The sequence below is a fragment of the Macrotis lagotis genome, chromosome 5 (genome assembly GCF_037893015.1).
Source record: "Macrotis lagotis isolate mMagLag1 chromosome 5, bilby.v1.9.chrom.fasta, whole genome shotgun sequence".
NCBI classification, from domain to species: domain Eukaryota; kingdom Metazoa; phylum Chordata; class Mammalia; order Peramelemorphia; family Peramelidae; genus Macrotis; species Macrotis lagotis.
Genome location: NC_133662.1, coordinates 63,829,679 through 63,857,097, shown reverse-complemented (window position 1 = coordinate 63,857,097; position 27,419 = coordinate 63,829,679). Strand labels below are relative to the sequence as shown.

Below are 27,419 nucleotides of genomic sequence, written 5' to 3'. Positions count from 1 at the left end.
AGCCTTGTTTTTATCCATTAGTATCAAAACAGACTAATATGGTGGGTGGTTTTTGGCAAGACTTTTTAAAACTATTCATTATTCCAAAAATCCATCTCATACCCCCAGATGGGTTCATAATTTTCTATTTTAACATGAACAGAAAATGATTCCTTTTTTCTAAGGTTAATGTCAGGGAGCAGGGAGATAAAGGGTACAGGTAAAGTTTCTTCTTGGCACATTCATTGCCTATATTTTTTAACACCACAGGATACACTGAATCAGCAGGCATAAGACAAGCCCATAAATAGCTTTCTATGTGTATTCACTTGGTTGGTTTATTTCATTCTTAGTTTCCATGCCCCACTGATTTGTGTAACTTCTAGAGAAGGAAATATTAAAAAGTGAATGTAATGAACAGTGAAATCCTTAATATTGACAATAGTAGACTTGTTTTCATTTCACAATAGTAGTCTACAGCAGTTCACATCAAATTATATCTACAAAAATCAAAATCAAAATGGAAGGAATAAAATTCTAAATATAGGCAAACTTTTTAGACAAGCTGCTGCAATGAAATTAGATTTTTAAGTTAAAGTTGCTAGGGATAATATAAGAAGAAGAAATCTCAGTGAACTCAAATATATTGACATTACTAAGATTATCTTCTTCAGATAAATGAAAAACATCAAATAAAGAATTAATAGAAAATATTTTGTAATAACAATTGATATTTATGTAACACATAATGGTACTATGGTATATAGTGAAAAGAACTCCAACCCTAGAATCTTTGACCTATACAAGCTAAATAATCCTAGAAAACATCATTTAATCTGTCATTTTCCTTGGACAAATCTCTGTATATTACAGAAAAGTTGTCAATCTGCATTGATAAGAATTCCATCTACTATGAAATCATAAATCCATTCATACACACACACACACACACACACACACACACACACACACACACACACCTCTATGGAGCTTTCAGAATCCCCAAATTTTAAACCCTAATAATAGCTTAAGGCTTAATATCTTTAAATCACACTAGGACTTTTGGAATACCCTATGAGTATAGAAAAAGAAAATGAGAAAAAGAACACATGAGAGTGTTTCAGAGTTTGTGAAATATTTCACATACATTATCTGATTTGATCCTCAAAACAACAGTAAAGTATTAATGTATTTATTATTATTATTATTCCCATTTTCCTCTTGAGGAAACTGAAGCAATCAAGTGACTTACCTAGGGTCATAAAACAGAGACTAGATTTGGACTCAGGTCTTCTTGACTCCAGGTCCAGTGTTCTATCCACTCTTCCACCTAGTTGCCTTGAAAAATCAAAGACTGAAAGAAGAAACCTAGATATCAGATTAATATACATATACAACTACAACTTCCCCCTATGGGTTAGAGTCTTTTTAAGGACTAGATATGATTCCTTTTCTAGATTATAAGAATAAATTCTAAGATTTTCCCTGAGTTATATTTTCCTTTGATCACAACTACTTTAAAACTTTATGTGGCAAACATTTTGAGTCATACACCTAGAGAGAAAAGGATAATTTTCTCTTATTAACCCTACAAGAGAATATAAAAACATTAACAACACAACCTCATTCCTTCATTACTGAGTCCTTACTCAGGTCATGGACATGACCCTATCTTCTCAAAGACTTTGCCAGCATAGAACAAGCTCTGGCAGGTCCCACTGAGTTAGGAAGGCATGGAATATTGGTCCCTTAATGGACTATGTGCCTATAAAATTCAAGCCAGTTCCTACCATCTGCAAAGGCAGCATGGGAGTGAATTTCTGTTGTCCAGAGATCAGGCTCACTAATTCCACAGAATCCCATTCTATCACTGTTGCCCACAAACTGATGGATTTTTCAACCACAGCATCCCCAAAATTATTAAGTCAATAAAGTTTTGTTTTTGCAGAGGAAGAAGCCATATCCACAAAATTATAGATCATTGGGATCATAAATTTAGCTCTGGGAGGGGACCAAGATCTATCCTCTCACTTTACAGATAAAGAAATTGAAGCAGAGATTGAAAGGAGTTTGATGAAAAATACACAGGTAGAAAATCTTAGACTCAGACCCTGGTCAACTGACTCCAAAAGCATTCTTAGTACTTTAAATGTAGAAAATTCCATTAATTTAATTTCTTAGCATCATTAATTATTCTTTTTTTCCCCAAACCCCAAACTTATAAACTGAAAAGTACTAATCTCATGTTCAATATTTCATTCCCTACTGATGTCTCTTTATTGTGCAATTTTTATCTCAATCTATTTATTTGGTATCCTTTATAGGTTCTTTTTCTAGCAAAAATAAATAAATAAAGTAATCCTGTTTCCTTTTATTTGTGCTCCCCTGCTGAAATGGAGTGAAAGCATCCTTTCCACTGGATTATCAGAATCCTTCCAATAATATTTCTGCAGACTCAGATAACTTCATATATTAGGTTTCCTTTGAGAACGATAAGCCCATATTCCATTATTATTCACTCAAAAGGAATAGAGGTTTCAGTTATGCTTGAAAATGAGGACATGGGAATTATTTCATCACTCCCTCATCTGATGAAAAATGGTAGTGAGCTGCACAGTTAGGCTTCTCTCATTAAACAAGCCAGACAGACTCTCATGACTGTAATCAGGAGGCAGAATTCACAGGAGAAGCCAATAGTGCCATTTGTCCTCCTCAATGGAAATGAGCAAAAGTACAGATTAGTCCTTTTAGTCTGACCTTGTCTCACTTAGTGTATTACTCTGACTTTATATCCTCACTAAATTCCAGTGGCTCCTCTATTGCTATCTTAAGGATCAAAAATAAAATCCTGTTTGACTTTTAAAGTACTTCACCATTTGACCCCTTCTTATCTTTCTAGTCCTCTTATACCTTTACTATCTCTACTACCTACCATATCATCTAGTAACATCAACCTTTTCATTGTTTCTCACATATTATTGTTCTGATTTCTATTCATTTGCTTTGGCTGTCCCCAAGTTCCTGAAATGTTCTCTCTCCTCACCTCCACTTCCTGGCTGACCTTGCTTCCTAGAAGACCCAACCCAAATTCTTCCTTCTGCAAGAGGACTTTTCTGGTCTCATGTCCACTCCCCCTACTACTCCCCCTCCACCCCCACCCCACACTACCCTTCTTTCTGAGATTGTTGAGGTTGTTCAGTTGTTTCAGTTTTGTGTCTGACTCTTCATATTCCTATTTGGGGTTTTCTTGGCTGATATGGGAATGGTTTGTCATTTCATTCTCATTTTAAAGATGAGGAAACTGAGCAAACAGGATGAAGTAACTTGCTCAGAGTCACACAGTTATTGAGTGAGATCAAATTGGAACTCAGGTTTGCCCTTGTTGTCCCTAATCTCTGAGATGACCTTCCATTTAAATATCTTCTTTGCACATTTTTTTAGATCTTCCACAATTAGAATGGGAGCTCCTCAAGGGCAAGAACCATAAGGATGATTTCTTTATATGCCCAGCTCTTTGTATAGTCCCCAGGACATAGTAAGTGCTTTATAGATGCTTACTGACTGACCTGCTGAAACCAATCATTCTCTGTGAGGGAGAAAGGCATACCTTGCACCTGTCCAACAATCCTCATTACTATACATATTCTTTTAGGAGTGCTGAAAGGTGGAAAGTTAAGAGTCACTTGAGTTTGTTTTAGTCTTGTTTTGCCATATGAAAGGTATCAACTGAGAACCAGGTGTATTTAGGACATTCTTCTCATAAAGTACTGAGCTGTTAATCCCTTAATATCTAGCATAGTCTTTTTTCATCTCCATCTGTCATTTGAGTAATTTATAAAGTGAGTAAATTGCATGGGTCTTCTAGACTGAATGGCCATAAATGAACTGAGTAATTTAAGTAAAATCACCAGTCTCATTGTTCATATGACCACACTTTAGGAGTTAGTACACTTTGAATGCAGGGTTCAGGTTCATGGTGAGTAGGTACACTCTACCTAATCCTGCTGATTGAAGAAGAAAAGATATGATATAGAATGGCAAACAGCTATTCCTGTGGTGAGGCTGAGATGAGAAGAATTACTCTGGAAACAAGCTGCTACTATTTCAATCATATATCTTAGAGTGGGACATGACCCACATTATACCATGAACCCTTTTAGCAGTCGTGAAACCTATAATCCCGTTCTCAGAATAATTTTTTAAAATCCATAAAATATAATATATAGGATTATAATGGAAACTAATACAATAATTTTAAAAATTTAAACCCACAGACCCCAGGTTAAAAAACCTGTTCAAGACCAACCATTCCCTTAATAGGAATCCCTTCTATAATATCTCAGACAATGGTCATATAGTCTCTACTTTAAGATCTCCAGTAACAGAAAACTCAAGGCCAATTGGGTGGTGAAGTGGACAGACCAGCAAGCCTAGAGTCAGAAAGACCTAAATTCAAGTCTAACCTCAGACACTTATTAGTTGTGTGATCTGGGCAAGCACTCTGTTTCAGTTTCCTCATTTGGAAAAGGAAATGGCAAACCACTCTAGTATTTTTAGCAAGAAAATTCTAATTGGGGCCATAAAGAGTTAGACATGACTGAAACAACTGAACAACAAAATAGAGAACTCACTACTATATTGCACTCCATGCCAACCCTGAGAATTCATTTAATTTTTGGACAGTTTTAGTTATTGGAAAGTTTATCCTTAGACTAAGCCAAAATCTAATCTTCCTAATTATTCCACCATTATTCCTAATTATGCCCTCTGGGACCAAACAGAGCAAATTTTATTCAATTTCCATTATATATTTAGAATCAGTAATAGCTAAAGGAAAGTTCAGAGTCTATCTTGTCCATTTTACAGATGAGGAACCTGAGATCCTGGAAGATTATGGGACTTGGTCAAGGTCACCCAGGTAGTTAGTATCAGAGGCAGGATTGGAATCCAAGTTCTCTGACTGCATCACTAGTACTCTTTCCACCATGTCATGCTGTCTCCATTAAAGGCAGTTATGATTTCACCTCTTAATCTTCTCTTCTTTAGGCTAAACATCTCCATTTCCCTTCAGTTGAAGTTTATATGGTATTATCTCTAGTCCCTTCATATTTCTGGTTGCATATGCTCTGTCATCTTATTAATGTTATTTCCCAAAATATAGTACTCAGAATTGAACCCAATAATATTATTCTGTCTGAAGAACACAGTGTAAAATAGGATTATCACCCCACCCTCCTTTTGGATACTATGTTTCTATTAATGTAGCGTAAGTATATTTGGATTTTTTGGGGAAGGATGATTGCCATATCAATTAACTCATATTGAGTTTGCAGTCCACTAGAAACCTCAGATTCTTTTCATATGAACTATTAGTTCAATTAATAAATATTTATTAAGCCCCTATCATGCACCAGATTCTGGATTATTGTTGGTTGGGCTCCATCCTGCACAGTTGATTATTGGATCTTAAGGGTAGGGCACATAAAGGCTTTCCAAGAACACCAGTATAAGAGCTCTATGGGCTAAGGAAAGGAGAAAATACACAATCAAATTTAATCTGCATTGGCAACGTTTTCTCTGTCACTTTCATAAGTCAAGAAATCAATAAAACAAAGCTTCAATTTTTACCATCTGCTAATTTCCAAGGTATAAATGCTGCTACTGAAAATTAACAAATGACTTTCTTGAATCATATATTCCTGACAACCAATTTAGGAAATGGTTTCATCTCTCTACAAAATGCTGCTGGGATACCCCTTCTTGGAAAAATTCTTGTGCAAGAGGACTACCCACAATGCATACCGTGGAGAACAATTGGATGATATCTACCCAATGTATAGGAGGAAAGCAGACAGAAAAGGGAAAGCAAAGTGTTTGAGAAGAAAGAAAAAACAACAGACATAAGTAGATACTGACATAATGCCCTAGCTACAATTCAGAATTCACAGTATTAGTCATAAAAGGAATCTTATAGATCAGTTAGTCTAACCCTTACTTTATAAATAAGGAAACTGAGGTAAAGAAAGGGAAAATAACTTTTTCTTGGTTACACAGGTAAGTAAGCAGAAGAGCCAGGATTTGAATCCAGATCATTTAGCTTCAAATCCAGGGATTATTTTATTTATTAGCCTTCTTGACCTCTTCACTTTTTTTTAGGTTTTTACAAGGCAATGGGGTTAAGTGGCTTGCCCAAAGCCACACAGCTAGATAATTATTAAATGTCTGAGGCCAGACCTGAACTCAGGTATTCCTGACTCCAGGGCCAGTGCTCTATTCACTGTGCCACCTAGCCGCCCCAGCCTCTTCACTTTCAGATTCTCACCTTAAAGGCTAAAGGTCACAAATGTTTTTCACTTATGGAGCCAAGACAGAAATGACAGAGAATAGCAGAACTGTATACATATATGGAATGTTCATTCATCAATCTTCATAGCTTACAAATATTCTATTTTCTTCTTCACATGTTCCCACTTGGGGGTGATGAATTGAAGACCAAAGAAGGAAAGAGATGGGTAATTTGCATTTTTTTTTGCTTTTAGAAACCTAGGAAATTCATTTATTCAATATACTATTATTGAGTATCTACTAAGGTCACTATGTTAGGTACTAGGGACTCACAAAAATGTGAAATCTCTGCTCCCTAGGATCTTATGTTCTACTTAACCAGTTTCCTAACGATCTATACCTGGGCCAAAAAAACCCTTATTTCAGATATAGTACCTGAATAAGCTAGAGATGGGTTCAAGAAGATACTAAATTCTATTATTCTCATAGGTTGGGGGCCGGGGGGAGACTTTTTAGTCTAAAAACATTCCATTATAGGAGATAAAAAGGCAATTTGAACCAGTAGTGAATTAATCTATCTAAACACCTATCATGTGCAGCACTTGATTAAGCATGGAAAATACAACATAATTGAAAGTATCTGTCTTCAAAGAATTTAGATTCTAATGGGGCATTTATTCTAACTTGCCTAACAAGCTAGAAAATCTAAGGTTTATTGAGAATGTATGTCAGTATGGAACACCATGCTTTCCAAGACACCTGTGGTATAGGAAGCTGTCCATCTGCATCCATAGATATGAATCCTGAATTTGGAGTTGTACAGATACCAATTTGCTATTTCCATTCCAAGGTCAGTTTGAATAACGGAAAAAAATAAAAAAACTACTCTGCCTTGGAGAGCTCTGTAATAAGCAATAAGCTTCCTTAATTGACTAGTAAAATAATGAACTACAGAATTTTGTCTCATCAATTGTGTCATCGAAAGCATTCCAAAAAATACCTAAGCACTCTTACTTAGGCACTTAACAACTCTATACAATTTTTTAGGGGCTTATTGAATAGAAGAATTGAAAATTGTATGATGGAAACTCCTAGAAGACAGAGGGCAGATTTTTCTAAATTAGATTTTTTCTATTCTATTTTTCTACATTAAAAGACACTTCATTAACCTCCTGATCAAAACACCAAGGGTGCCTCCTTGGATCCCTCTTGCTTCTTGTCTCATTCTCAATATATATTTCATGATGACATAAAGAAGAAGTAATTCACTAATTCTGTTTTAATTAGAAATTTTGCTACTTGAGAAAAGTGAATGATTAACATTCCTGGACGCTAAATTACCCTTCTTAATGACAATTTACCTTAATGGATATATACATCCTGCTGCCTTTTTTAGCTTATACACATTTTGAAACAAAAAGAGGACTCTGACTTTCATGCTGATTGATTCTCTTTAGCTTAGCTCTCACCAAAAGTAGATATCTGTGGGGCAGCTAGGTGGCGTAGTGGATAAAGCACTGGCCTTGGAGTCAGGAGTACCTGGGTTCCAATCAGGTCTCAGACACTTAATAATTACCTAGCTGTGTGGCCTTGGGCAAGCCACTTAACCCCATTTGCCTTGCAAAAACCTAAAAAACAAAACAGAAGTAGATATCTGAAGAATAGACTTTTAAGTAGAGGCTACTGTCCATTACTGAAAGAGTACATAAACTGCCCCTCATCATGTTCAAACTAATTTCTTGAAGTACTATCTATACTACAACTGATCATGGATCACCTCATTTAGTGACCTTGGATGTCATCAAGGTCAACCCTTTCAATTTACAGATGAGGGAAAGTGAAAACCAGTAGTTAAAGTGACTAGATGTGGAGCATAGTAAATGTATTGAAAAAAAGTCAGGATTCAAACCCAGGTCTTGACTCCAAATCTTGAGCTCTTTTATCATTTTCCTGTGGTATATTAAAATTCCCAATATTGTGTTCCGTTTGAGAAAAAGTATGTATAGCTTTTTAAAGCAACTTTCAAAAATCCCAATGAAGATATTGTATTTCTTTTTAATGTGATTCTAAGTCAGCAAAACTATAGCTGAGCTGAAGTATTTTAATAATAGTTTTAGGAACATGGAAGACTTTGAATGTAAAAATTCCCCTCTACCAATGAATGAATGAAAAAGTATGTATTCACTCTACTTGAATTATGCCATATAAGGTGTTGGGAACACAAGTGGAAAAAGAAAAAAGAAAAAAGAGAATCCTTGCCCTCGAGCAACAATTTGCCTGCAACTTACAGTGCTAGAGAAGTCAAGTGATTTGCATAAGATGACCTGCATAGAACTAGAACCCACATCTTACTGATTCTAAAGCTGACCCTTTAGCCACCTTTTCTCCCTATTCTCAATGGCATATCTCTAAGATTTATTTTGTCTCATTTGAAATGCAGGAATGTGATGTCATAGTGTTTTTTTAAAACATAGAACAAAAGGAAAAGGATGAGAATGACCTGAGCTATAGGTATATTCAGGGTGAATACAGATGGAGGTTTTCTTCCCTCTTGTGGCAAGGGGGGGGAGGGTTAGTGTAAGCTGGTTGGTACAGGAAGAGAAGAATAGACACTCAGAAAATGAGACTAGACCAGGACATCCTTAAGAGAATAGGGATCCCGAAGGCCTGGGATCTATTCTTTTTAGGAAGAGAAACATGGCCCTTCCCTTAGGGATCTCCCAGTAAGAAACAGTCAAGCAAAGTCTCACTTGAAGGGGCAAAGATCTTTGAGAATTTTGTTGGCATGTAACAGATGGCTCTTGGTGGGTCATGTCTTTTCCTACCCTACAGCTCTAGCAGCACAGTTGCTCGACAGCTGGTGATCTTTAAGAGAGACAGTTCAGAAAGAGGAAGGCCCAGCGGCAACCTGTCAACTATTCACCCTAATGAAGTTGAAAATAAAAGCAAGTCTAAGAGCTTGGAGGAGGAGAAATTTCAAGAAAGTAGTCTCACCTCAACAGGGCTGCAACAACTAATTACCACAGCACTAGAGGAAGACAATTCTCTGGAACTGGGGACAATTCAGTTTACTGATGGTCAGTCAAATGTTATAGCTGTGAAGATAAAGTTATATAGCCCATAGATCAGTCATAGAATCCTTTGGCTGGAAGGACCCTATAAGAATACATAGTCCAACTTCTTTTTATGGATAAAAACCATAGGGATCAATAATTTACCCAGTCAGAAGTAATTGGGGTCCTCATAGTCATACCTCATATATAAAATACATGATTAGCAATCATTTGATGTTTTCAAGGTTTTATAAGAACTAAGAATACTTCCTCTAGCAAGGTGGTCTTCCCAAAATCTTCCCTCTCACATAGAACCTGAAAAATGTCAAATGACTGATAATCATGGGTTGTGTATATGAGATGTTGCTATAATGAGAACTCTTGAAGAATCTGAGTCAGTAATGGCAAGTGAGAAGAGTTCTAACAATCTCAATGCCAGTGTCTATGAGATTAACTTTTTGTAGTTCTTATAACTTTATCACCACACCTCATATTTAGATCAGAGATTTAGAGCTAGAAGAGACTTCAAAAGTCATCTATTCCAAAACTTTCATCCTATAGAAAAGGAAAATATGGCAAGAGAAATTAAATAATTTTCTCAAAGAAACATAGATAATAAGTGCCAGAAAGAAAATTTGAGCTTAGCTCCTCTGATACCAAACCCAACACACTTGTAATTGTACCATTTTGTCTCTAACCCACTACTTCTCCTGGATTGTAATCTATTGCTGAGGCAAATAGAAGAGCACAGGTCTACAGTGCTTCTGCCACTCATTACCATTCAACCTTGGGTGTCCATGACTTTATAAGAATATCAAGAAACTCGTAAGACCACACCTGCAATTCATTCAACTTGGTCCACACTATTGCAGGAAAACCCCAGGGAGGTCAATCAATTCAAAATCCTCCTGTCTCCATGGTTATGATATGGTCCATGAAAATTCACAGGAACCCCAAATCAGACGTCCCCCCCAGGTCACTAATGTCCATTAATTCAGATGCTTCAGGGGCGGCTAGGTGGTGCAGTGGATAAAGCACCAGCCCTGGAGTCAGGAGTACCTGGGTTCAAATCCGGTCTCAGACACTGAAATAATTACCTAGCTGTGTGGCCTTGGGCAAGCCACTTAACCCCGTTTGTCCAAAAAAAAAACCTAAAATATATTCAGATGCTTCAGGGAAACTTTCAGTATTTTTATCCCTTGCAATAAAGCTTTCAAATCTGGATCAGGATGACTGGAGATGACTCTTGATAATAATTAATTTATGGAATTATTACGTGTAGTAGGTATGCCTAATTCTTCTGGGTAGTTGTCAGGAAATGATGGCAGTGAGGAGTAAAACTTAAATCACACATTAATAAGGTGCAAATGGTACAGAGGCAAGCAGTAGGGAAGGAGGGGAAAGTACAGAGATAACTGGTTTAGTGACCAGGATGGAGTAATGCAGGAAAGCAGGTAGCATGAGAAAGACAATGGAGAGGGGGAAAGTCACTTATCTTACCATGAATTAGACTTGGGAGCACTCAGCTACATAGACCCAGATGGAAATGAACAATCCTCTGGGGACAAGACTTCAGGATTTTATTTTTATAGGGGTTTTGTGGGAATAGACTTGCTATTTGTGAGAATAGATTTACTATTTTGGGATTAGACTTACTATAGAACTAACTTTGGGATTAGTTCATTGATACATCCATGTCACCTCAAAATTATTATCAACATTTGGTGTTCTTCTGGTCTTATTGAGGATTATGAAGTTTATCTGAGGCTAATAGATGATGATAGTTAACAGGATCAAAAGGTTCTTAATTCACTGCCTCTGATTTAGCATATATTTCAAGGAAATGATTTTTAATTAATATATGATATGATTTGCAGGTCTTTCCAGTTTACTAAAACCATTAAGAACTTGAGCTCCACAGGCATAACTTCTGAGAACCCAGTGTTACTTTCATGTTTTCTACAACAAAATTAGACCTTTGAATGCTAAATATAGTGCTGTGAAACTCCTTTATTTCACAAGAGATGAAATTCAGATTCACAGCATAATGGAGATACTCTCATCCTTTGTATTTTATTTCTTGTTTCTATTTTCAGGTGTTTTGGAGAAGTCAACCACAGTTTGGTTGCACATGAATCATTCTAAAGATTCTTGATCCCAGTTCTTGTCATCCATTTTTCTTTCATTGATAATTTAGACCCTTTGGCCTGGCCACCTGGTCTTTGTGGTACCTCTTGTATTTGTAACATATAATTAAACAGTATTAATTTTCATTGTGATGACTGTTCTTGTTACATAAACATGGAGTCCTTTCCATTCATATCTGTCTTTCAATTAATCGTTTAGCTTAATGATAGCTTATTTTACATTAGCTTTGTGTGGTTCCACATATGTCAGTTATATTGGGCTTTAAACATAAACTTGTCTCCACCTTTTTCAACTCTTGAGAGTTTTGCTGCCATACCTCAATGCTTATTGCCAACAAAATAAATCATGTTTTTCCTCTACAGAAATTGAAAAGCCTCCAGAGAGCTTGGAACATGACATGCAATCAGTAATGACTGCCTCCCTTGCTGAACATTCATTGGCAAGTGACCTCAATCCTTTAAATAATATATAAAGTATTTAAAATCTTCACATCAAAAATTTTTTAAAAATCACTTCCTCACAGACAAAGCAGAGCACCATGATAGAGCAAATTTAAGATTTTGTTTTGAATTTTGTTACTATTTAATTTTAATAATTGTCATAGCAGGAAAAAATTCCTTCTAAATAATAATTATAATAATATTTGTCCATTCTTGAGGAAGACCATGACATCAAGGAAATGATGCCATAACAAGCACATAAATTGGATTTGAGTGAGAGCATGTTGAGCTAAGTCACCAGTTTCACCTACTCTTCCAGAACCATCTGTGTCCAATGGCCAAACATGAATTGGAAAACTGGAGATGGCTCTTGATATGAGGCAATCAGGATTAAGTGACTTGACCTTAATTAGCTTCAGTTGTCTGAAGTCAAATTCGAACTCCTGTCCTCCTGACTCCAAGGCTAGTGGTCTATCCAGATTGAGGCACCTAGCTGCCCTCTGAATATACAATGATCCTATTGTATCCTATAATGATACAAGTGCCTATTGGTAACTCTTAACAAATCATGAAACTCGTTTTTCACCCCGTTCACCAATTATGCAATAATTTTATTACAATTTGGCTAGTACATTTATATTTTCCATGATGTCAATCAGTTGTTCCTGTAAATTAATCAGAATGTGTTGCATTTTTTCTATTTTTAACAGATGTGATTTGATGACTCTGGATTGAAATGCAATCTTGTTTATAAAATCCATACACATCTTCATCTTTTAATGATCCCTATAGGTCTTTAACTTTTAAACAATGTACATTAGAGGAATAACATCATTCAAAGTAATATTTTAAGATAAACTTTTGAAATAGAGTTTAAAGAAATAAAAGACAAGATTTAGTTGAAATCACGTACAAGTAAATTTTAAGTCAGTCAATCACTAGAGCATTTATAGAATGCTTACTATGAGCCAGGAACTAGAATAAGCACTGAGATAGGCCAAAAAACCCCACTCTTAAAAATCACATTCCCTGCTCTCAAGTCACATATGTTCTTTCTTTTCTTTCTATTTTTCCTTTCTTTTTTTCCCTTCCTTTATTCTTTCCTTCTTTCCTTCCCCCCCTTTTCTTCCTTCTTTCCTTCCTTTCTTTGTTTCTTCCTGACTTTCTCTCACTCTTCCTTCCTTTTTTTTTATTTTAAGGCTGGGTCTCCCCATCTTACTAACACTAGAAAAGCAGTAGCTACTTATGGGTCCAATCCCACCACTGATCTTTATGGAAGCTTGGATCTATTCCATTTTCAACTTGAACTGGCTGCCTCTTCCATAGGTAACCCAGAGTCCTCTCCTCAATGCTGTCATACTTAAAAATTCCCTGAAGCTCAAAACTACCAAGTTCAAGAGATCTGTCACCTTCTGACTCCCTGGCAGCAGGAATTATAGATATGTACCTCATCTGTCTAAGAAGTATACATTATAATAAATATGGTGGGAATGAAAGTTCACTTAATATCATTTTTATCCCTCTTTCTAAATCCATCTTCCAGGATACTACCTTGAATCTTGGGTTTACACTTGGTCATCCCAACTCTGAAAGAGAAGAAAGATCAGAGCAATATTTATCAACTGAATTCTCTACTTCTAAGACAGCTGATGAAGTTCTTATAAGTCCTGTGAATTTAACTCCACCAACCTTTCTCACCTATGAGCAATCAGTGTTTCCTGAAGCAATTGAATCTGGAAGAGAAACTATAGGAGAAGCTTCTTTGACTGGCCTCCATTCTGAAAGACTTCCCAGTCCTGTGGAGAGTCCTAAAGATCCTTTCTTGATCGATCAAGAAATAGAGGAGGAACCAACAACTGATAGCACAGAACTGCCTCTTCTAGGATTCAAGACTGAAGGTTTCTCTGGACAAGGTAAGTCGTAAAGCCTACTCATCTAAAAAGTAATCATGGCATATTATCTCCCACAGAAGAGAGATGGAGCCTGAAATGGGCAAATCAGTATAAAAGGCTGTAGAATTCTATTATGATTTGGATTACAATTAAATGAATATTTGTATCATGTCAGCTACTATTTTGCATAAACTGAAATCTTTGGTAGCTTTTTCAACCAATTAATAGTCAGTTGAATTAAACAACTAATAAATCATATCACTGCTCCTCAACAAACTCTCACTGGATTTTCTCCATCATTTAAATGCTCACAGACACTAATGAACTTGCCATTTTCCATGGGTCAAAAAATCATTCAGATCTTTTTTTACACAAACTGTTAATATATAAGTAATATACCTATTTTAGTACAGGAACTTAAGTCCCTGTGCTTGCAAAAAAGAGGCCTCCTAATTCTACTTAATTTCTAATGTATCTTTTTAAATATAAATTGTAATTTGAGTATTGAAACTAATTTCAGGAAGATAAAATAATTTGGTTATAACAGTATATGTATATATATATATATATGTATATATATATATATATATATATATATATATGATTTAAAGGAACTAGAAATTCAATGCACATTCTTCACATAAGAACCTCACAGCAGGGATTAATGCAAGGGAGTGATGGAACCAACTTGAACCAGTTTACAAGAGCTTATTATTAAATTATCAGCATCATCATTTACTCTTTGGGAAATAGAAAACATTATAAATCAGGACTTGATATATTGGGGTTTTTTATTTGTCTATGCTTAGGAAAGTAATGAAGAAAGTGTATGAATAAAGAAAGTAATGAAGAAAGTTTATACATATTAAATTTAAAAAGTGTGTCTTGTTTTTGGAGTCAGTTATTAAACATTTACTGGCACATCAATAGATAGATGGATAAGTGAATGAATAAATCAATGAATGAAAATATTCATTAAGAGCTTGCTGTGTGTATTGTACGAAGCAAGGAGGATTAAAATACAACAATTATAAATATAGGATCCAGAACTTGAAGAGTCCTTTCAGATCTTCTGTTACAATCCCTTCATTTTACAGATGAGAAAATTGAGGCTCAAGGAGATTAAGTGACTTCATCAGTGTCATGCAGGTAGTGTCAGAGTTGAAATTTTCACTCAGGGCTTCTGATTCCACCTTACATTTTTTCAACCAAACCAATGAGATGGCCTCTTCTGAAAAGTATACATTTTAATGGTGGAGACTATATTTCGATGGAATGACCAGTCAGTAAATAAGCTTTTATTAAGTATAACATGTCAGTTATTGGGGAAGTACTAGGGATTCCAGGAAAGGTAAACGGCCATCCCACAGTCTAATGAGGAGTAGGTTAGGGCACAATATGAAAGCAATTACAAATAATATCTATATATATATATATATATATATATATATATATGATAGAAGTAATCAATTAAGAGAAAACAATAGCATTAAAAAGGTTTGGGGAAAAATATCCTGTAGAAGATGGAATTTTAGCTCACACTTGAAGTGAACCTCAGAAAAAGAAGTGGAAAAGTAAGAAGAGATGAAGGTTAGATGGCAAAATACTTAGGGTAGTTGAAAAGATATGAAATGTGTTCTGATTTGATGGTCTAGATAACAGCTAAATAAAATGGACTAATTGAATTTATTCTAGCTCACTCATAAAACAAGACCATTGGTTTCCAGAGTATGAATTCCAAAACCCCTCCAAAGACTGACTTTTATTTCTGCCAGCTAGTCTAAAGGAACTGACCCAGATGTAAAGAAACTATATAGCTGCAGGGCAGAAAGCAAGAAGAAATCAATTCAAAAACCACTGAGATGAGTCAAAAATTAAAATGTGATGAACTAGGTAGTCAAAAGGAGGGACCAAATACAAGACAAATGGATTAGAGGAAAGGGTCATCTCAACAAGATGAACTGTTGTAAGCTGCCTTGACTGAATGCAGTTTTCATTTATTCCTTAGTCTTCCAATCATCTTTCCCTTTTATTGCATAGATCTCAGTGTGAAATGAGCAATGGAAGGCAGGCAGGCAAGCAACGATGCCCTGGGATGAATGGGAAAAGGAAGCCAAAGGAGTGAAGGAATATTACAGGGTGAGAAGGAAACTGGTGTCTGGTAGTAAAATCTAGAGAGTCTAAAGCAGAGCCAGAAAGAGCCATATGTCCAAATCCTTACAACAGACGTCTTGTCAGTCTTAGATACTTATTCTACACGCAAAACAATACCATATGCATCCAAATATTTAATGCTTTTGTTTGTGGTGATTAAAGAACTATAATCATGAATATCCTTGACCAATTTCTATATATTTTATAACTAGCAAGTCAATAAGACTTTTTAAATAAATTTTTAAAATAAATTTATTTTTCCAACCACACGTAAAGATAGTTTTCAACAAACATTTTTGGTAAATTTTTAAGTTCCACAATATATAACTATGTGAAACATATTTCCTTATTAATCACGTTATGAAAGAAAAATCAACAAAAAGGAAAAATAGATGAGAGGGGGGAAAAACTTAAAACAAATTTTAAACAATGAAAATAATTTGCTTTGTTTTGCATTCAGACTCCATAGTCCCTTCTCTGGATGTGGATGGTATGTCACAAGTACTTTAGAATTTCCTTTGATTTTGTACTGCTGGGAAGAGCAAGTCCATCATAGATGATCATTATATAATGTTGGAATCAAAATGTACAATGCTCTTCTAGTTCTGCTCACTTCACTCAGCATCAGTTCATGCAAGAATAGACAACTCTTGGTGAACTTTAAACAATTCTTGTGGATTTGGAGTTAGATGTATTCAAATTTCAGCATTACTGATTTCTAACTATATGATCAGGGGCAAACCATTAACATTGCTTATCATAAATTTCCTCATCCATAAAGTGGGAACCATATGACTCCTGAAATTCCTTCAGTCATTTAACCATGGTCCTATGATCTGTCCTCTCCACTCAGTCATGATCCTCCAGACTAATCTTCCTTATGCCCTGGGCTGTTCATGTCATACCTCTGTTCAAAAATATCATCCTATTGCAAACATTTCCAAATGCATATTGAGTAAAATAAAGAACCATTATTCCAACTTTCAAAACCCTCTATACCTTGATATTATGGCACATTTCCATCCTTATATTGCTTCCTTCCATGTACACAAAACAAATTGAACTACTTTCACATCCCCTAATACATCTTGCATTTCCCTGCTTTCATACATTTCTTCATATCACTATATGGTTGGAGGATATTGCCTTCCCTCAACCCCCTTTATCTATCAAATTTCTGCCCAACTTTTAAAACTCAACTCAATTCACCTCTAAGGAGACTCTTCTCATCCTTTCATCACTAAAAATGTGCCATCCTCAGACTTTCACATAGCATGTTCTTTTGTAATCTTCCAAAAGTACATACCAGTTATTATTGTATATTATAATTATCTGAATATAACAGCCAAGGAATAGGCATCTATTAAGAGCCTACTATGTGACAGGTCCTGGATAAGAAGACAAAAAAGAATGGAAGGTTAACTAACATGAAGGAGGTAACAGTCTCTTCAGATTAATTCTATCCCTTTACTAACCTATAGCTTCATTAATTCAAGGTCCATATTTTATCTAAATTTTTTTATCTCACTATCTATTTCAATGTACTATATGCAATAGGCACTTCATAAATATTTCTTGAATGAACAAATGAAATAATAAAGGAAAAAATGAACTGTAAAATATATTTAATACCACATGAAAGTTTCATATGGATGAGTTACAATTGAAGTGCAAAAATTAAGCATTTGTCACACAAGAGACAATTTGCTAAAATGTATATGTCATAATTATTAGTAAAACCTAGAATTTATTTAAATAACTCCAAAAAATGACACCTCAAGATTAAGGGATTATTAGTAAGGTTTGGGAAAATTTTCAAGAAAAATTCAGTTGACCTTGTTAAGAACTGATAATTGTGACTGAGCTGAAACATTTTCCTTTCTCAGATTTCCCATTCAAGATTCAGGGAAAAAGTTCTGGCAACAGGAAAATTGTCTCATTGACTTGCTAGTTGTAAAATATATAGAAATTGGACAAGGATGTTCATGAAGAAGAAATTTAGCTAAAGGATGAAGGGATAGTTCTTTAGTTTGGAAAGCATAGCCTGAAAGACTTTCTGTTAAATTTTAATCCCAGTCATAGTCCCTGGTCAGATACTACACACACACACACACACACACACACACACACACACACACACACACACAAACACAGATCTATCTATCTATCTATCTATCTATCTATCTATCTATCTATCTAATTGGAACCTTCTCTCCAATGAATTTTCTGGGAGCACAATTAAATAACATTGAAAAATAACAAATTAAATAACTTGTTTATGGTCATACAACTCCATGTGTATCCAAGAAGGCATTTGAACTCAGGTCCTCCTCACTCTGTGTGCAGCTCACTATCTATTACAGTACAGTGTCTTTCTTGGACACAGTCCTTTTCTTAATTTGATTCCAGAAATAGCAGTTTAAAATAAAAATCCTTAGGAGTTTTAAAAACTACTTTATTTTTTTAGGGTTTTTTTTTTTGCTAGGCAATGGGGTTAAGTGGCTTGCCCAAGGCCACACGGCTAGGTAATTATTAAGTGTCTGAGACCAGATTTGAACCCAGGTACTCCTGACTCCAGGGCCAGTGCTTTATCCACTGTGCCCTAAAACCTACTTTAAACCTGTCTTTGTCTTCTAAATCCATTACATTTATGGTTCTTTAGCATTCTACTTCACCTGCCCAAGTCTTTTTTCCTCATCTATAAAATAGGTGTTGTAATAATGTTACCTACTTTATAGGAATATTGTGAGAAAAGTACTTTGCCAAACTAAAAGTGCCACCCAAATGTAGATAGGTATTATTAATGAAGAATCATAGAATCTCAATACTGGAATGAGCATCAGCTACAGTTTCTAGTCCTCCACTTATATGAACATGAATGTTCTTCCTCTAGGAAATTCCCAACAAGTGATCAACCAATCTCTTCTGGAAAACCCCCAAGGTAACCCATTCCTCTTCCAAAGAAATCTTACAGGAGTATTTTGAGAATTCAAAAACCTATTGTTATATTTTCAGTGAGCATTTTAAGTTGAAATAGGCAAATGTTAGCAAGACTTGCTTAATCATTTAATTGGTCTAGACTTAAAGTGTTGTTGAAAATGTTAATAATATAGATTAAATTTTAATCATATCAAGCATGCAATTTTTTCCATCAAGCTAGTTGTTAAACATTTTATAAGCCTATCCCCTGACTCTAACTATAATGAAGGTTTTCCTTACATTGAGCATAAATTTATCTCTGTGAAACATCTACCCAGTTATCCTAATTGTACCTACTTGAGACATCTAAGAACAAGTCTAATCTCTTGTCCACATGGCAGTCTTTCAAATAAGAGTATCCCATTCCCACTACCACTGTCTAAGTCTTTCCCAGGTTAAATATCCCTAATTTTTTTTCTTGGGCACCATGTTGGATGAGGATAGAAAATGTTATAGGATTAAGAATTTAATTACAGTTAATCTTTCTAATCAAACTATATATCAACATAGTTTTTGTGATTGTTATTAATCCATTCCTCCTAAGAAGAAATAGGTGAACAAGGGACACTATAAGGGGAGTTTATTTAAGAGAGACATTCATTTGTTTTTCCAATTTACAAATTGCAAGATGTTCAATTTGGAGGGTGATCATGGTTTCTCTTGTAAGTGGATCTGTGTAGATAAGCTTTGTTGTATCATTTATGACTCTTGGTGACTCTGTTGACTATACCACACCAATAACATCCTTGGTATTTTCTTGGCAAAGATACTAGAGTGCTTTGCCATTTCCTTTTCAAGTGGATTAAAGCAAGTAGAGGTTAGGTGACTTGCCCAAAGTCATAGAGTAAGTGTCTGAGCTGGATATGAACTCAGATCTTCTTCATTCCAAGCTCAGTGCTGTACCTTCAGTTCCACCTAACTGCTTATAAACAAGTCTAACTTTTTTCCTAACTTTGCATTTCACAATTGTGTCACTTAATATTACATTGAAATCCTTAGCATTGGACTTGTTTTGACAACACTTGAGTCCACATCCTGCCTCAGACCAGCTATATGACTATGGGTAAAATAATCACCACCAGCCCCAGTTTCCTCATCTGAAAATTGATAAATAATCATTGTACCTACCACATAGGGCTATTCTGAAGGTCACATGAGCTAATAGCTGGAAAGTACTTTGCAAATCTTAAAGCACCATGTAAATATGAGCTATATCCTAAAAGATGCAGACCACAGATGAACAGATGAATGCGCAAATCAACAGTTGGTCAATAAACATTTATGAAACACCTACTACTGTGCCAGGCACTGAGTTAAAGATTGGGAATACAAAGAAAGGTTTAAAAATGCTCCCAAGGAACTCGCAATTGAGCACATTCAAGATGGCAAGAACACAAATACAGTGCCATCACACAGTCAGATCCTTAGAATAATCAAATACAAGTGAAAAATGCTTGTACATAAATAATAACAGCTGGGACTGCTTTATTTTTGGCTTTGTGGTTACTATTTAAACATATCTCATAGTAGCTCAACTTACCCTGGTATAGGTTGGCTTCATGTTTGCTTTTGGATCCCTGAAGCTCATTCTTCCCTCCTCACCAATTTCTTGGGACTCTCTAGAAATGTACTGAAAGAATTGAATTTTTACTTCCAAGGTAATAGGAAAAAGGTCAGAGGCTCAGATGCCTCAAGCATCCCAGCATGTTCCTTCTTTCAATTCCCTGACAGACAGGATTCCATTTCCTGAAGGTGCACAAGCCCTTCCCGGATTGTGTGAAGACAATTGCTTCTCTGCTATTTCCTTTCACAAATCCCCTGATGCTGAAACAATTAAAACTTAAACTTGTCCCTCAAGATCAACTTCAGAGACAGAAAGTTTGAAAAATAAGAATCAGTTCTCTGCGTGAAAAAGCTCCTTCTGAAAATAAAGTCATTCATGGTAATTATAATAAAGTCTTAATTTTAAAACCTATTACCCCTGTTGTTTTACACAGAGAATTGCTCATTGACTTTAGAATTTTCCATCCTGGGTTTCATCCAAAAGCAAAGGTGGGATGAGAACAGAGAGGAGGAGTAAGGGAATAGATTTATATTCCATCTCCACGGAAGTCTGGGGGAAAAGTTCACCTCAAAATATTTGTGGTTCTCTAACAATTACATAGTATATAGCTTGATAACTTTTACTCAGAGAAGAAGAAAGTAATATAGTTTTCCTTTCATTCAGTCAGGTTCATTCATTTATTCTTCCAATATGAATTATAAAACTCCTGTGGTCAGAGCACTATAATAATGCTGTTGCTGTTCAGTTATTTTGTCATATCTGAATCTTTGTGATCCCATTTGGAATTCTGTTGGCAAAGATACTAGAGTGGTTTGCCATTTCCTTCTTCAATTCATTTTACAGATGAGACAAAAAGAGTTAAATGACTCATTTAGGGTGACACAACTAGCAACTGTCTCAGTTCAGATTTTAACTTAACCTCCCTTATTCTAAGCCTAGTTGTTTTATTTTATATAATTTACTTTTATCAATTTAAAGGTTTAAAAAGAATTTTCCTCAAAAACAACCCTGTGAGCTATAGAGTGCCCATATTAGTTCTTATTTGCAGATGAGAAAACCAATACTCAAGGAAATAAAATAAAGGGCAACACGACCAATAAGGACAAAATCTTGGCTCCCAATTTCCAATGCTAAGACTCTTCTTAGATTCAAAGATTTAGAGTGAAATTGAGGTTTAGACAGAAGAAATAAATTGTAACAAAGGTAAAAAAAGACAAGTTTATAGAATTATAGATATAGAATAGGCAGGTTCTTTAGATGCCCCCTAACCTAATCTCCTCATTTTACAGATGAAGACACTGATCCCAAGGGAGGTTACATAATTTTCCCAAAGTTGCATAGGAATAGTTGAATCTCTGATTCCAAATCTATTGCTCTTTCTATTACATGGAATTAACAAAGGCAGCATTTGAATCTGAACCTTTTGATCCTAAAACCTATTCTCTTTCCATTATACCATTCTGACTATTGTACAGAATACAAAGTTGTGAGGAGATTGTGGGTGAACTGGTAGCAAAGAAGGAGCATAAGCAATAAAAGAGAATGAGCCAAGCAGTTTATTATTCACAAGTATATAGGCATATAATTCCTATATAATGCCCTACAATTCCTTGGACACACAAAGGAACTATCGAATGAGTAACCTGCTTGAAAGCCCAAATTTCCTAGGTCTCTGCTCTTATATATGATTGTTGTATCTGGGAAGAATCATAGGGACTGAAAGAGAGAGGGATGTCCACGGACATTAATCTGTGAGTAGTCTAAGACTACAACTCCATACTCCATAGTTCATCAAAAGAGTATTGTAATTAGATGTTTACCAACCCTGTACAAGTGAATTAAAGTTTGCTAAACTGATATTTATAAAGATATGAATGATGGTAGTTTGGTCTTTTAGTTATTCAAGTTCCATACATATTCCTCTTGTTGGAAAGAACTTGAGCTGAAGAATTTGTTTAGGATACATTTTATGCAGCATCTTGTGATCACTTATAACTAAGAAAGGAAAGGTTGAGGTATAACCAGAAAATGTGTTATATTGAATTGTATGTTGCATCTACCCCACCTCATTCTCCTTTTCCTCTGCCCAAAATTCCAAGTATATGGTAAATATGGGTCAGCTCATCCACTCAAAGTTACAGTCATGAGCCCCTACTAGTGTGTTTCTTTAACCAATCAAAAACATATTCATTTAAATTAATTAGTCAATTAAATAGCATAGATAAATGATTGAGAAAACCAATTTCCCCCATACACATAAAGGTACTCTGTCAGACTGATTATGTAACATTGGCAGTGAAAGAGGGAGAAAAAATAGGAAATCAAGATGTAATTTACTCTAAATTTCTCTCTTTTTAAAAAATATTTTATACTTTTGCAGGTTTGAGAAAAGAAGTTATCAAATATTCACTTAGGAAGGTCTGACTAATGTAAGATGAATTTTGTGATGTGAGTGACAGATCTTCAGTGTAATGTGAATGTGTTAAGGAAGATAGTTCTATGTGGCAAATGGGAAATGTCAGATTATTTTTTTGTCAGACATTAATCTCTTTGCCAATCAGAGAGCTATGCCAACCAAGAGGTAACAAGACTGTAAAATACAAATTAATCTGTGAAGCCTTATGAAGGAAGAGGATGAAAGATTATGAACAGTATCACTTCACAAAACAGGGAAAAGCTATTTAGGAAGCAAAAAGTTGGCATAGCTTCCTCATTTGAAAATTGAAGTCTATACAAAAAAATCTCTAAGTTGCTTCTAGCACTACATCTATATGCTTATGATACTCTGTTTCTAAGAGTTATCTAGTTGTACCATAAAGGATTTGTAGAGATTTCCACAATGGATTAGACTGAGCTCCTTAAGAGCCAGAACTGTTTTTTGCCTTTCATTTTATCCCTAGCACTTAGCACAGCTCCTAGCACATGATGAATAAATGCTTAATGACATAATAATTCAGTAAATGATATCACTGAGTGAAATAAGAAAGTCAGAAGTTGGGAAATTAAAGAGATAAATAATCTATTTTTAACATGTTGCATTTGAGGTGCTACCAGGGCAAGAAATGCAGTATTTGAAATTTAAGCCTGAAACTAGGGGAAAAGGCCAAGGCTAAAGATGTAGATTTGGGACTCCTCTCTATAGAGGGGACATTTGAAGGCAAGGAAATAATTAAGGGAATGAAGTAATTAAGGGAGTTGTTTAGAGAAAAGTTGCAGAGAGAACCAGTAATAGAACCTTGAGGATCATCTACTTGAAAATACTAAGAAATGGATCCAGCAAGAAGAGATAGAGAAAACATTTAAAAGGTCCTATGAGAATCATGAGTGTGGAGTTACAGAGGGCAAGGTAGCAGAAAATATCAAAAATTGTAATTATCAAATAGGAGAGGGTTAGTGCAAAATTCTGTAGATATATGAAAGGTAATGATAGAGGAAATCAGTTGGAATTTGGAGATGAGGAGGTCTTTGGGACTTTTAAGAAAGCAATTTCTGAAGCATGATAAGGATCAGAGTCAGATTATAAAATGTTGAGGAGTGACTTCGTCATGAGAAAGAGGAGATAGAAGGCATGGATTACTGCTTCAGAAAATGTGACAATGAAAAATAAAAGATATAGAAAATTTTAGTTCATTGATATGGAGGGTTGAGAGAATATTGTTTCACCTAGAACTGGGGGGACCCGACATATTTATAGGCAGAATGGAAGTGTCAATGAAAAAAGGTGATATTGAAGATGCATGAAAGGGAATGATGGATAAATATTTACCAGCGGCACCTCTTGTCACCTCTTGACTTAACTATTCAAAACTCACAAGTGTCATTCTCCTAGACTCTGGCATAATCCTTAGAATAAAAGTATTGTAAAGACAGGTTAAAACTGTGATATTCATAACCTCAAATTTAGAGTTGGAAGGGACAATGTTTTACATATAAGGAAACAGTGCAAAATAATTTGCATTAGATCACATAACTAGTAATATCCAAGGTGATATTTGAACTCAGGTCTTTTTATTCTGAATTTAGTGTGCAATCTATTTATACTACCCTGGTTTTGACACCATGCTACTGTCATTCTTCAAGGGGTCTTTAATGTCTTCATAATGAAGATAACTTTCTACCAGTGCAGAACACAACCCCTTTGAAATTCAATTAATGGGGGCAGCTAGGTGGTGTAGTGGATAAATCACTGGCCTTGGAGTCAGGAGTACCTGGGTTCAAATCTGGTCTCAGACACTTAATAATTACCTAGCTGTGTGGCCTTGGGCAAGCCACTTAACCCCATTTGCCTTGCAAAAACTTAAAAAAAATTCAATTAATGATCCTCAAGATTTACCAGTCAAAATATTCAAGGGACTCTGTTCTACAGTACTGAACCTTTCCTGAGACAAATGTGATGCACTATGATTTTGAGCATTCTGTGAAAAGTAAAAAATAATGGAAATATTCAAATTCTTTCATACCCATGAACAAGATAGAAAAAAATGATATTGTATTATTTACTAATGGTTAACAAATTCCTTGTGTTGTCACATTCCTGAAAACCTTGTTAAAATGTGAGTATTCATGTAAAGTATGTTGAAATGTTGAGATAAAAATGAATTAAACTGTTTCCAGAAAAAATATGAACACTATCCATAGATCCAGAATCAAGTTTTCCAAAAAGTCAAAGGTGATTAATATAAACAGATTAACTTAGAGTGAAAAGGTACAATGGAAGAATTGACTTTGTTATCTGAAGACGTGGGTTCAAACCCCACTACCATCTTACTCTTAGCTACTTACTAGTTCTGTGTCCTTGTCCAGTTTCTTAACCTCCCTGATCTCATTTTTCTTCTCTATAAAATGACAAGGTGAGTCTAAATTATCTCTAAGATACTTCATAGCTCTAGATCTATAATAAAGGGATGTTTTTATTTGTTTTATGAGTAGAAGCTTTAAGCTTAAGAAAATGTTTCCCTTCAGAGTTCCATCCTGATTTTCCAATCCATAAAAGAACAAAACTTCCAGTGACCTAAGCACCTGATTCCACCCTCACAAAGGAGTAGACTTTGTAGTTTCATTTGTCCTAGGGCAAAAAAATTATTGACAAGAAATAAAACAATAATGGAGCAGACAAGTTGGTACTGCTACAGCTAGCAGAGAGGGCAGAAGGTTCATGTGAATGAAAAAAAGATAACTGGAGGAAGAGCTAAGAAAAGGTGACAGGAAAATTGGATCAAGTAGAGAAAGAATTGCATTCATCAAGTCAGGAGTAAAAGGTGTCAGACTGAAGAGGTGAGATAGGCTATCTACCCAGGAAATGTCTGACCTGTCAAGGGAGATTTCTAGCAACAGTAGTCAAGAAAGACATATTGAATCCCTCTGAGTATCTACAGTCTGCCTACTGTCAGGGATTGCTTTCTCTCACTTCTAATGCTTGAAGGTAGCTTCCCACTACCTTTAATTCCAAATTCTAATTTCTTACCCTAGAATTAAAGGCCTTCCAGAAGATAATTCTACCAACCTGAATTGGAAACTGAGGTTTATACCTCAAGAGTTAGTCAAAAAACCAAATCTAATGTTTTCAGGGGAACAAAACTGTACAATTGTGTTTTATGTTTGTCTATTTTTACCAACATGTATATAGTTTGTTTATTTGGTGCTTTGTTCTTGATCCTTTGGTGAATAGTTCAACTCTATACTAAACTTTTCTCTTGAGTCCTTTGTCCCTTAATCATATTCTACTTCTTTCCTTGCCAAGTCATGGCCCACCACTTCCTGTGCTATTGAGCAAAGCAAGAAAAAATCCTATCATGCTGTTGCCTTAATTACAAATTTATGTCATATAACTTCCTCCATAAAACTGCAGCAAAACAATTTTTAATACCTTACTAATTAACTTAACTAGTGTATAGAGCACAGAGCCTAGAGTCAGGAAGACCAGAGTTCAAATTTTCCCTCAGACACTTGATAGCAAAGGTGATTAATACAAACAGACCAGATTATTGTTTAGCCGAAAGGTACAATAGAAGAATTGACTTTGTGATAAAAAACATGGGTTCAAATCCCACTACCACACTTCCCCCTTTGCTATTTACTATTGCTGTGACCTTGGTCATTTTTTAACCTCCCTGATCTAATTTTTCTTCTCTCTAAAATGAGAGGTTGAGTCTAAATGACCTAACACTGAACAAGTCACTTAACTTTTCTTTATCTTGATCCACTGGATTTGAAAATGGCAAACCAATCCAGTATATTTGCCAAGAAAACCCATGGACAATATAGTCTATAGGGTCACAAAGAGTTGGACGTGACTGAACAGCAACAGCATCCCACTCTGCACAGAAGTTCTTACCATTCCTCCCATGGTTTCCCTTTACCCTATGTTCTCAGTTGAAAATCTTATTTTACTGAATTATTATTCATATTTTACTGAAAAAAATGAGTTCATTTGCCAAGATCTCTACCCCACTCTTTCACATCTCACAACACTCAGAAGTCTTCTGCCACTACTTCTCTACCTTCATTTCTATCTCACTTGAAAAGGTGTTCCATTCTTCTTACCAAGACAAACCCCTCTGCATGTGCAAGTAATATTTTCACCCCATCTTCTCCAGCAGATTATTTCCTCTGCTATTCCTATACACTCACTAAGCTTCAATCTCTCCTTATCTTCTCACTGCTTTCCTCCAACCTATATATATATATGTCCATGTCACATAGACAACAGAAGCAAAATCAGTATTACAACCCAAGTCTTTAGAAACCAAATCTAGAGCTCTTCTACAAAACACCACAGCACCAGTGCCACTGCCATCAATATTCTCGTCACCCTTTTCTTTGGGTGTTGTCAAGGAGTCAATTGATGATGGATTCTATCTCATCACAAGTCCTTCTAACCAGAGAACTACCCAGCTTATTATGGTTGATGTATGCCTCAAACACC

General features: G+C 35.4%; 1 protein-coding gene across 1 annotated transcript in view; it reads left to right on the top strand.

The window, feature by feature from the left end:
* IMPG1 (interphotoreceptor matrix proteoglycan 1) overlaps window positions 1–27,419 on the top strand; it is a 168,621-nt gene that overhangs the window by 66,212 nt on the left and 74,990 nt on the right. The window contains exons 9-12 of the mRNA XM_074190012.1: window positions 6,471–6,491; window positions 9,097–9,341; window positions 11,828–11,904; window positions 13,449–13,818. Of these exons, the coding sequence (XP_074046113.1) occupies window positions 6,471–6,491; window positions 9,097–9,341; window positions 11,828–11,904; window positions 13,449–13,818 (713 nt within the window). The remainder of the gene's footprint in view (window positions 1–6,470; window positions 6,492–9,096; window positions 9,342–11,827; window positions 11,905–13,448; window positions 13,819–27,419) is intronic.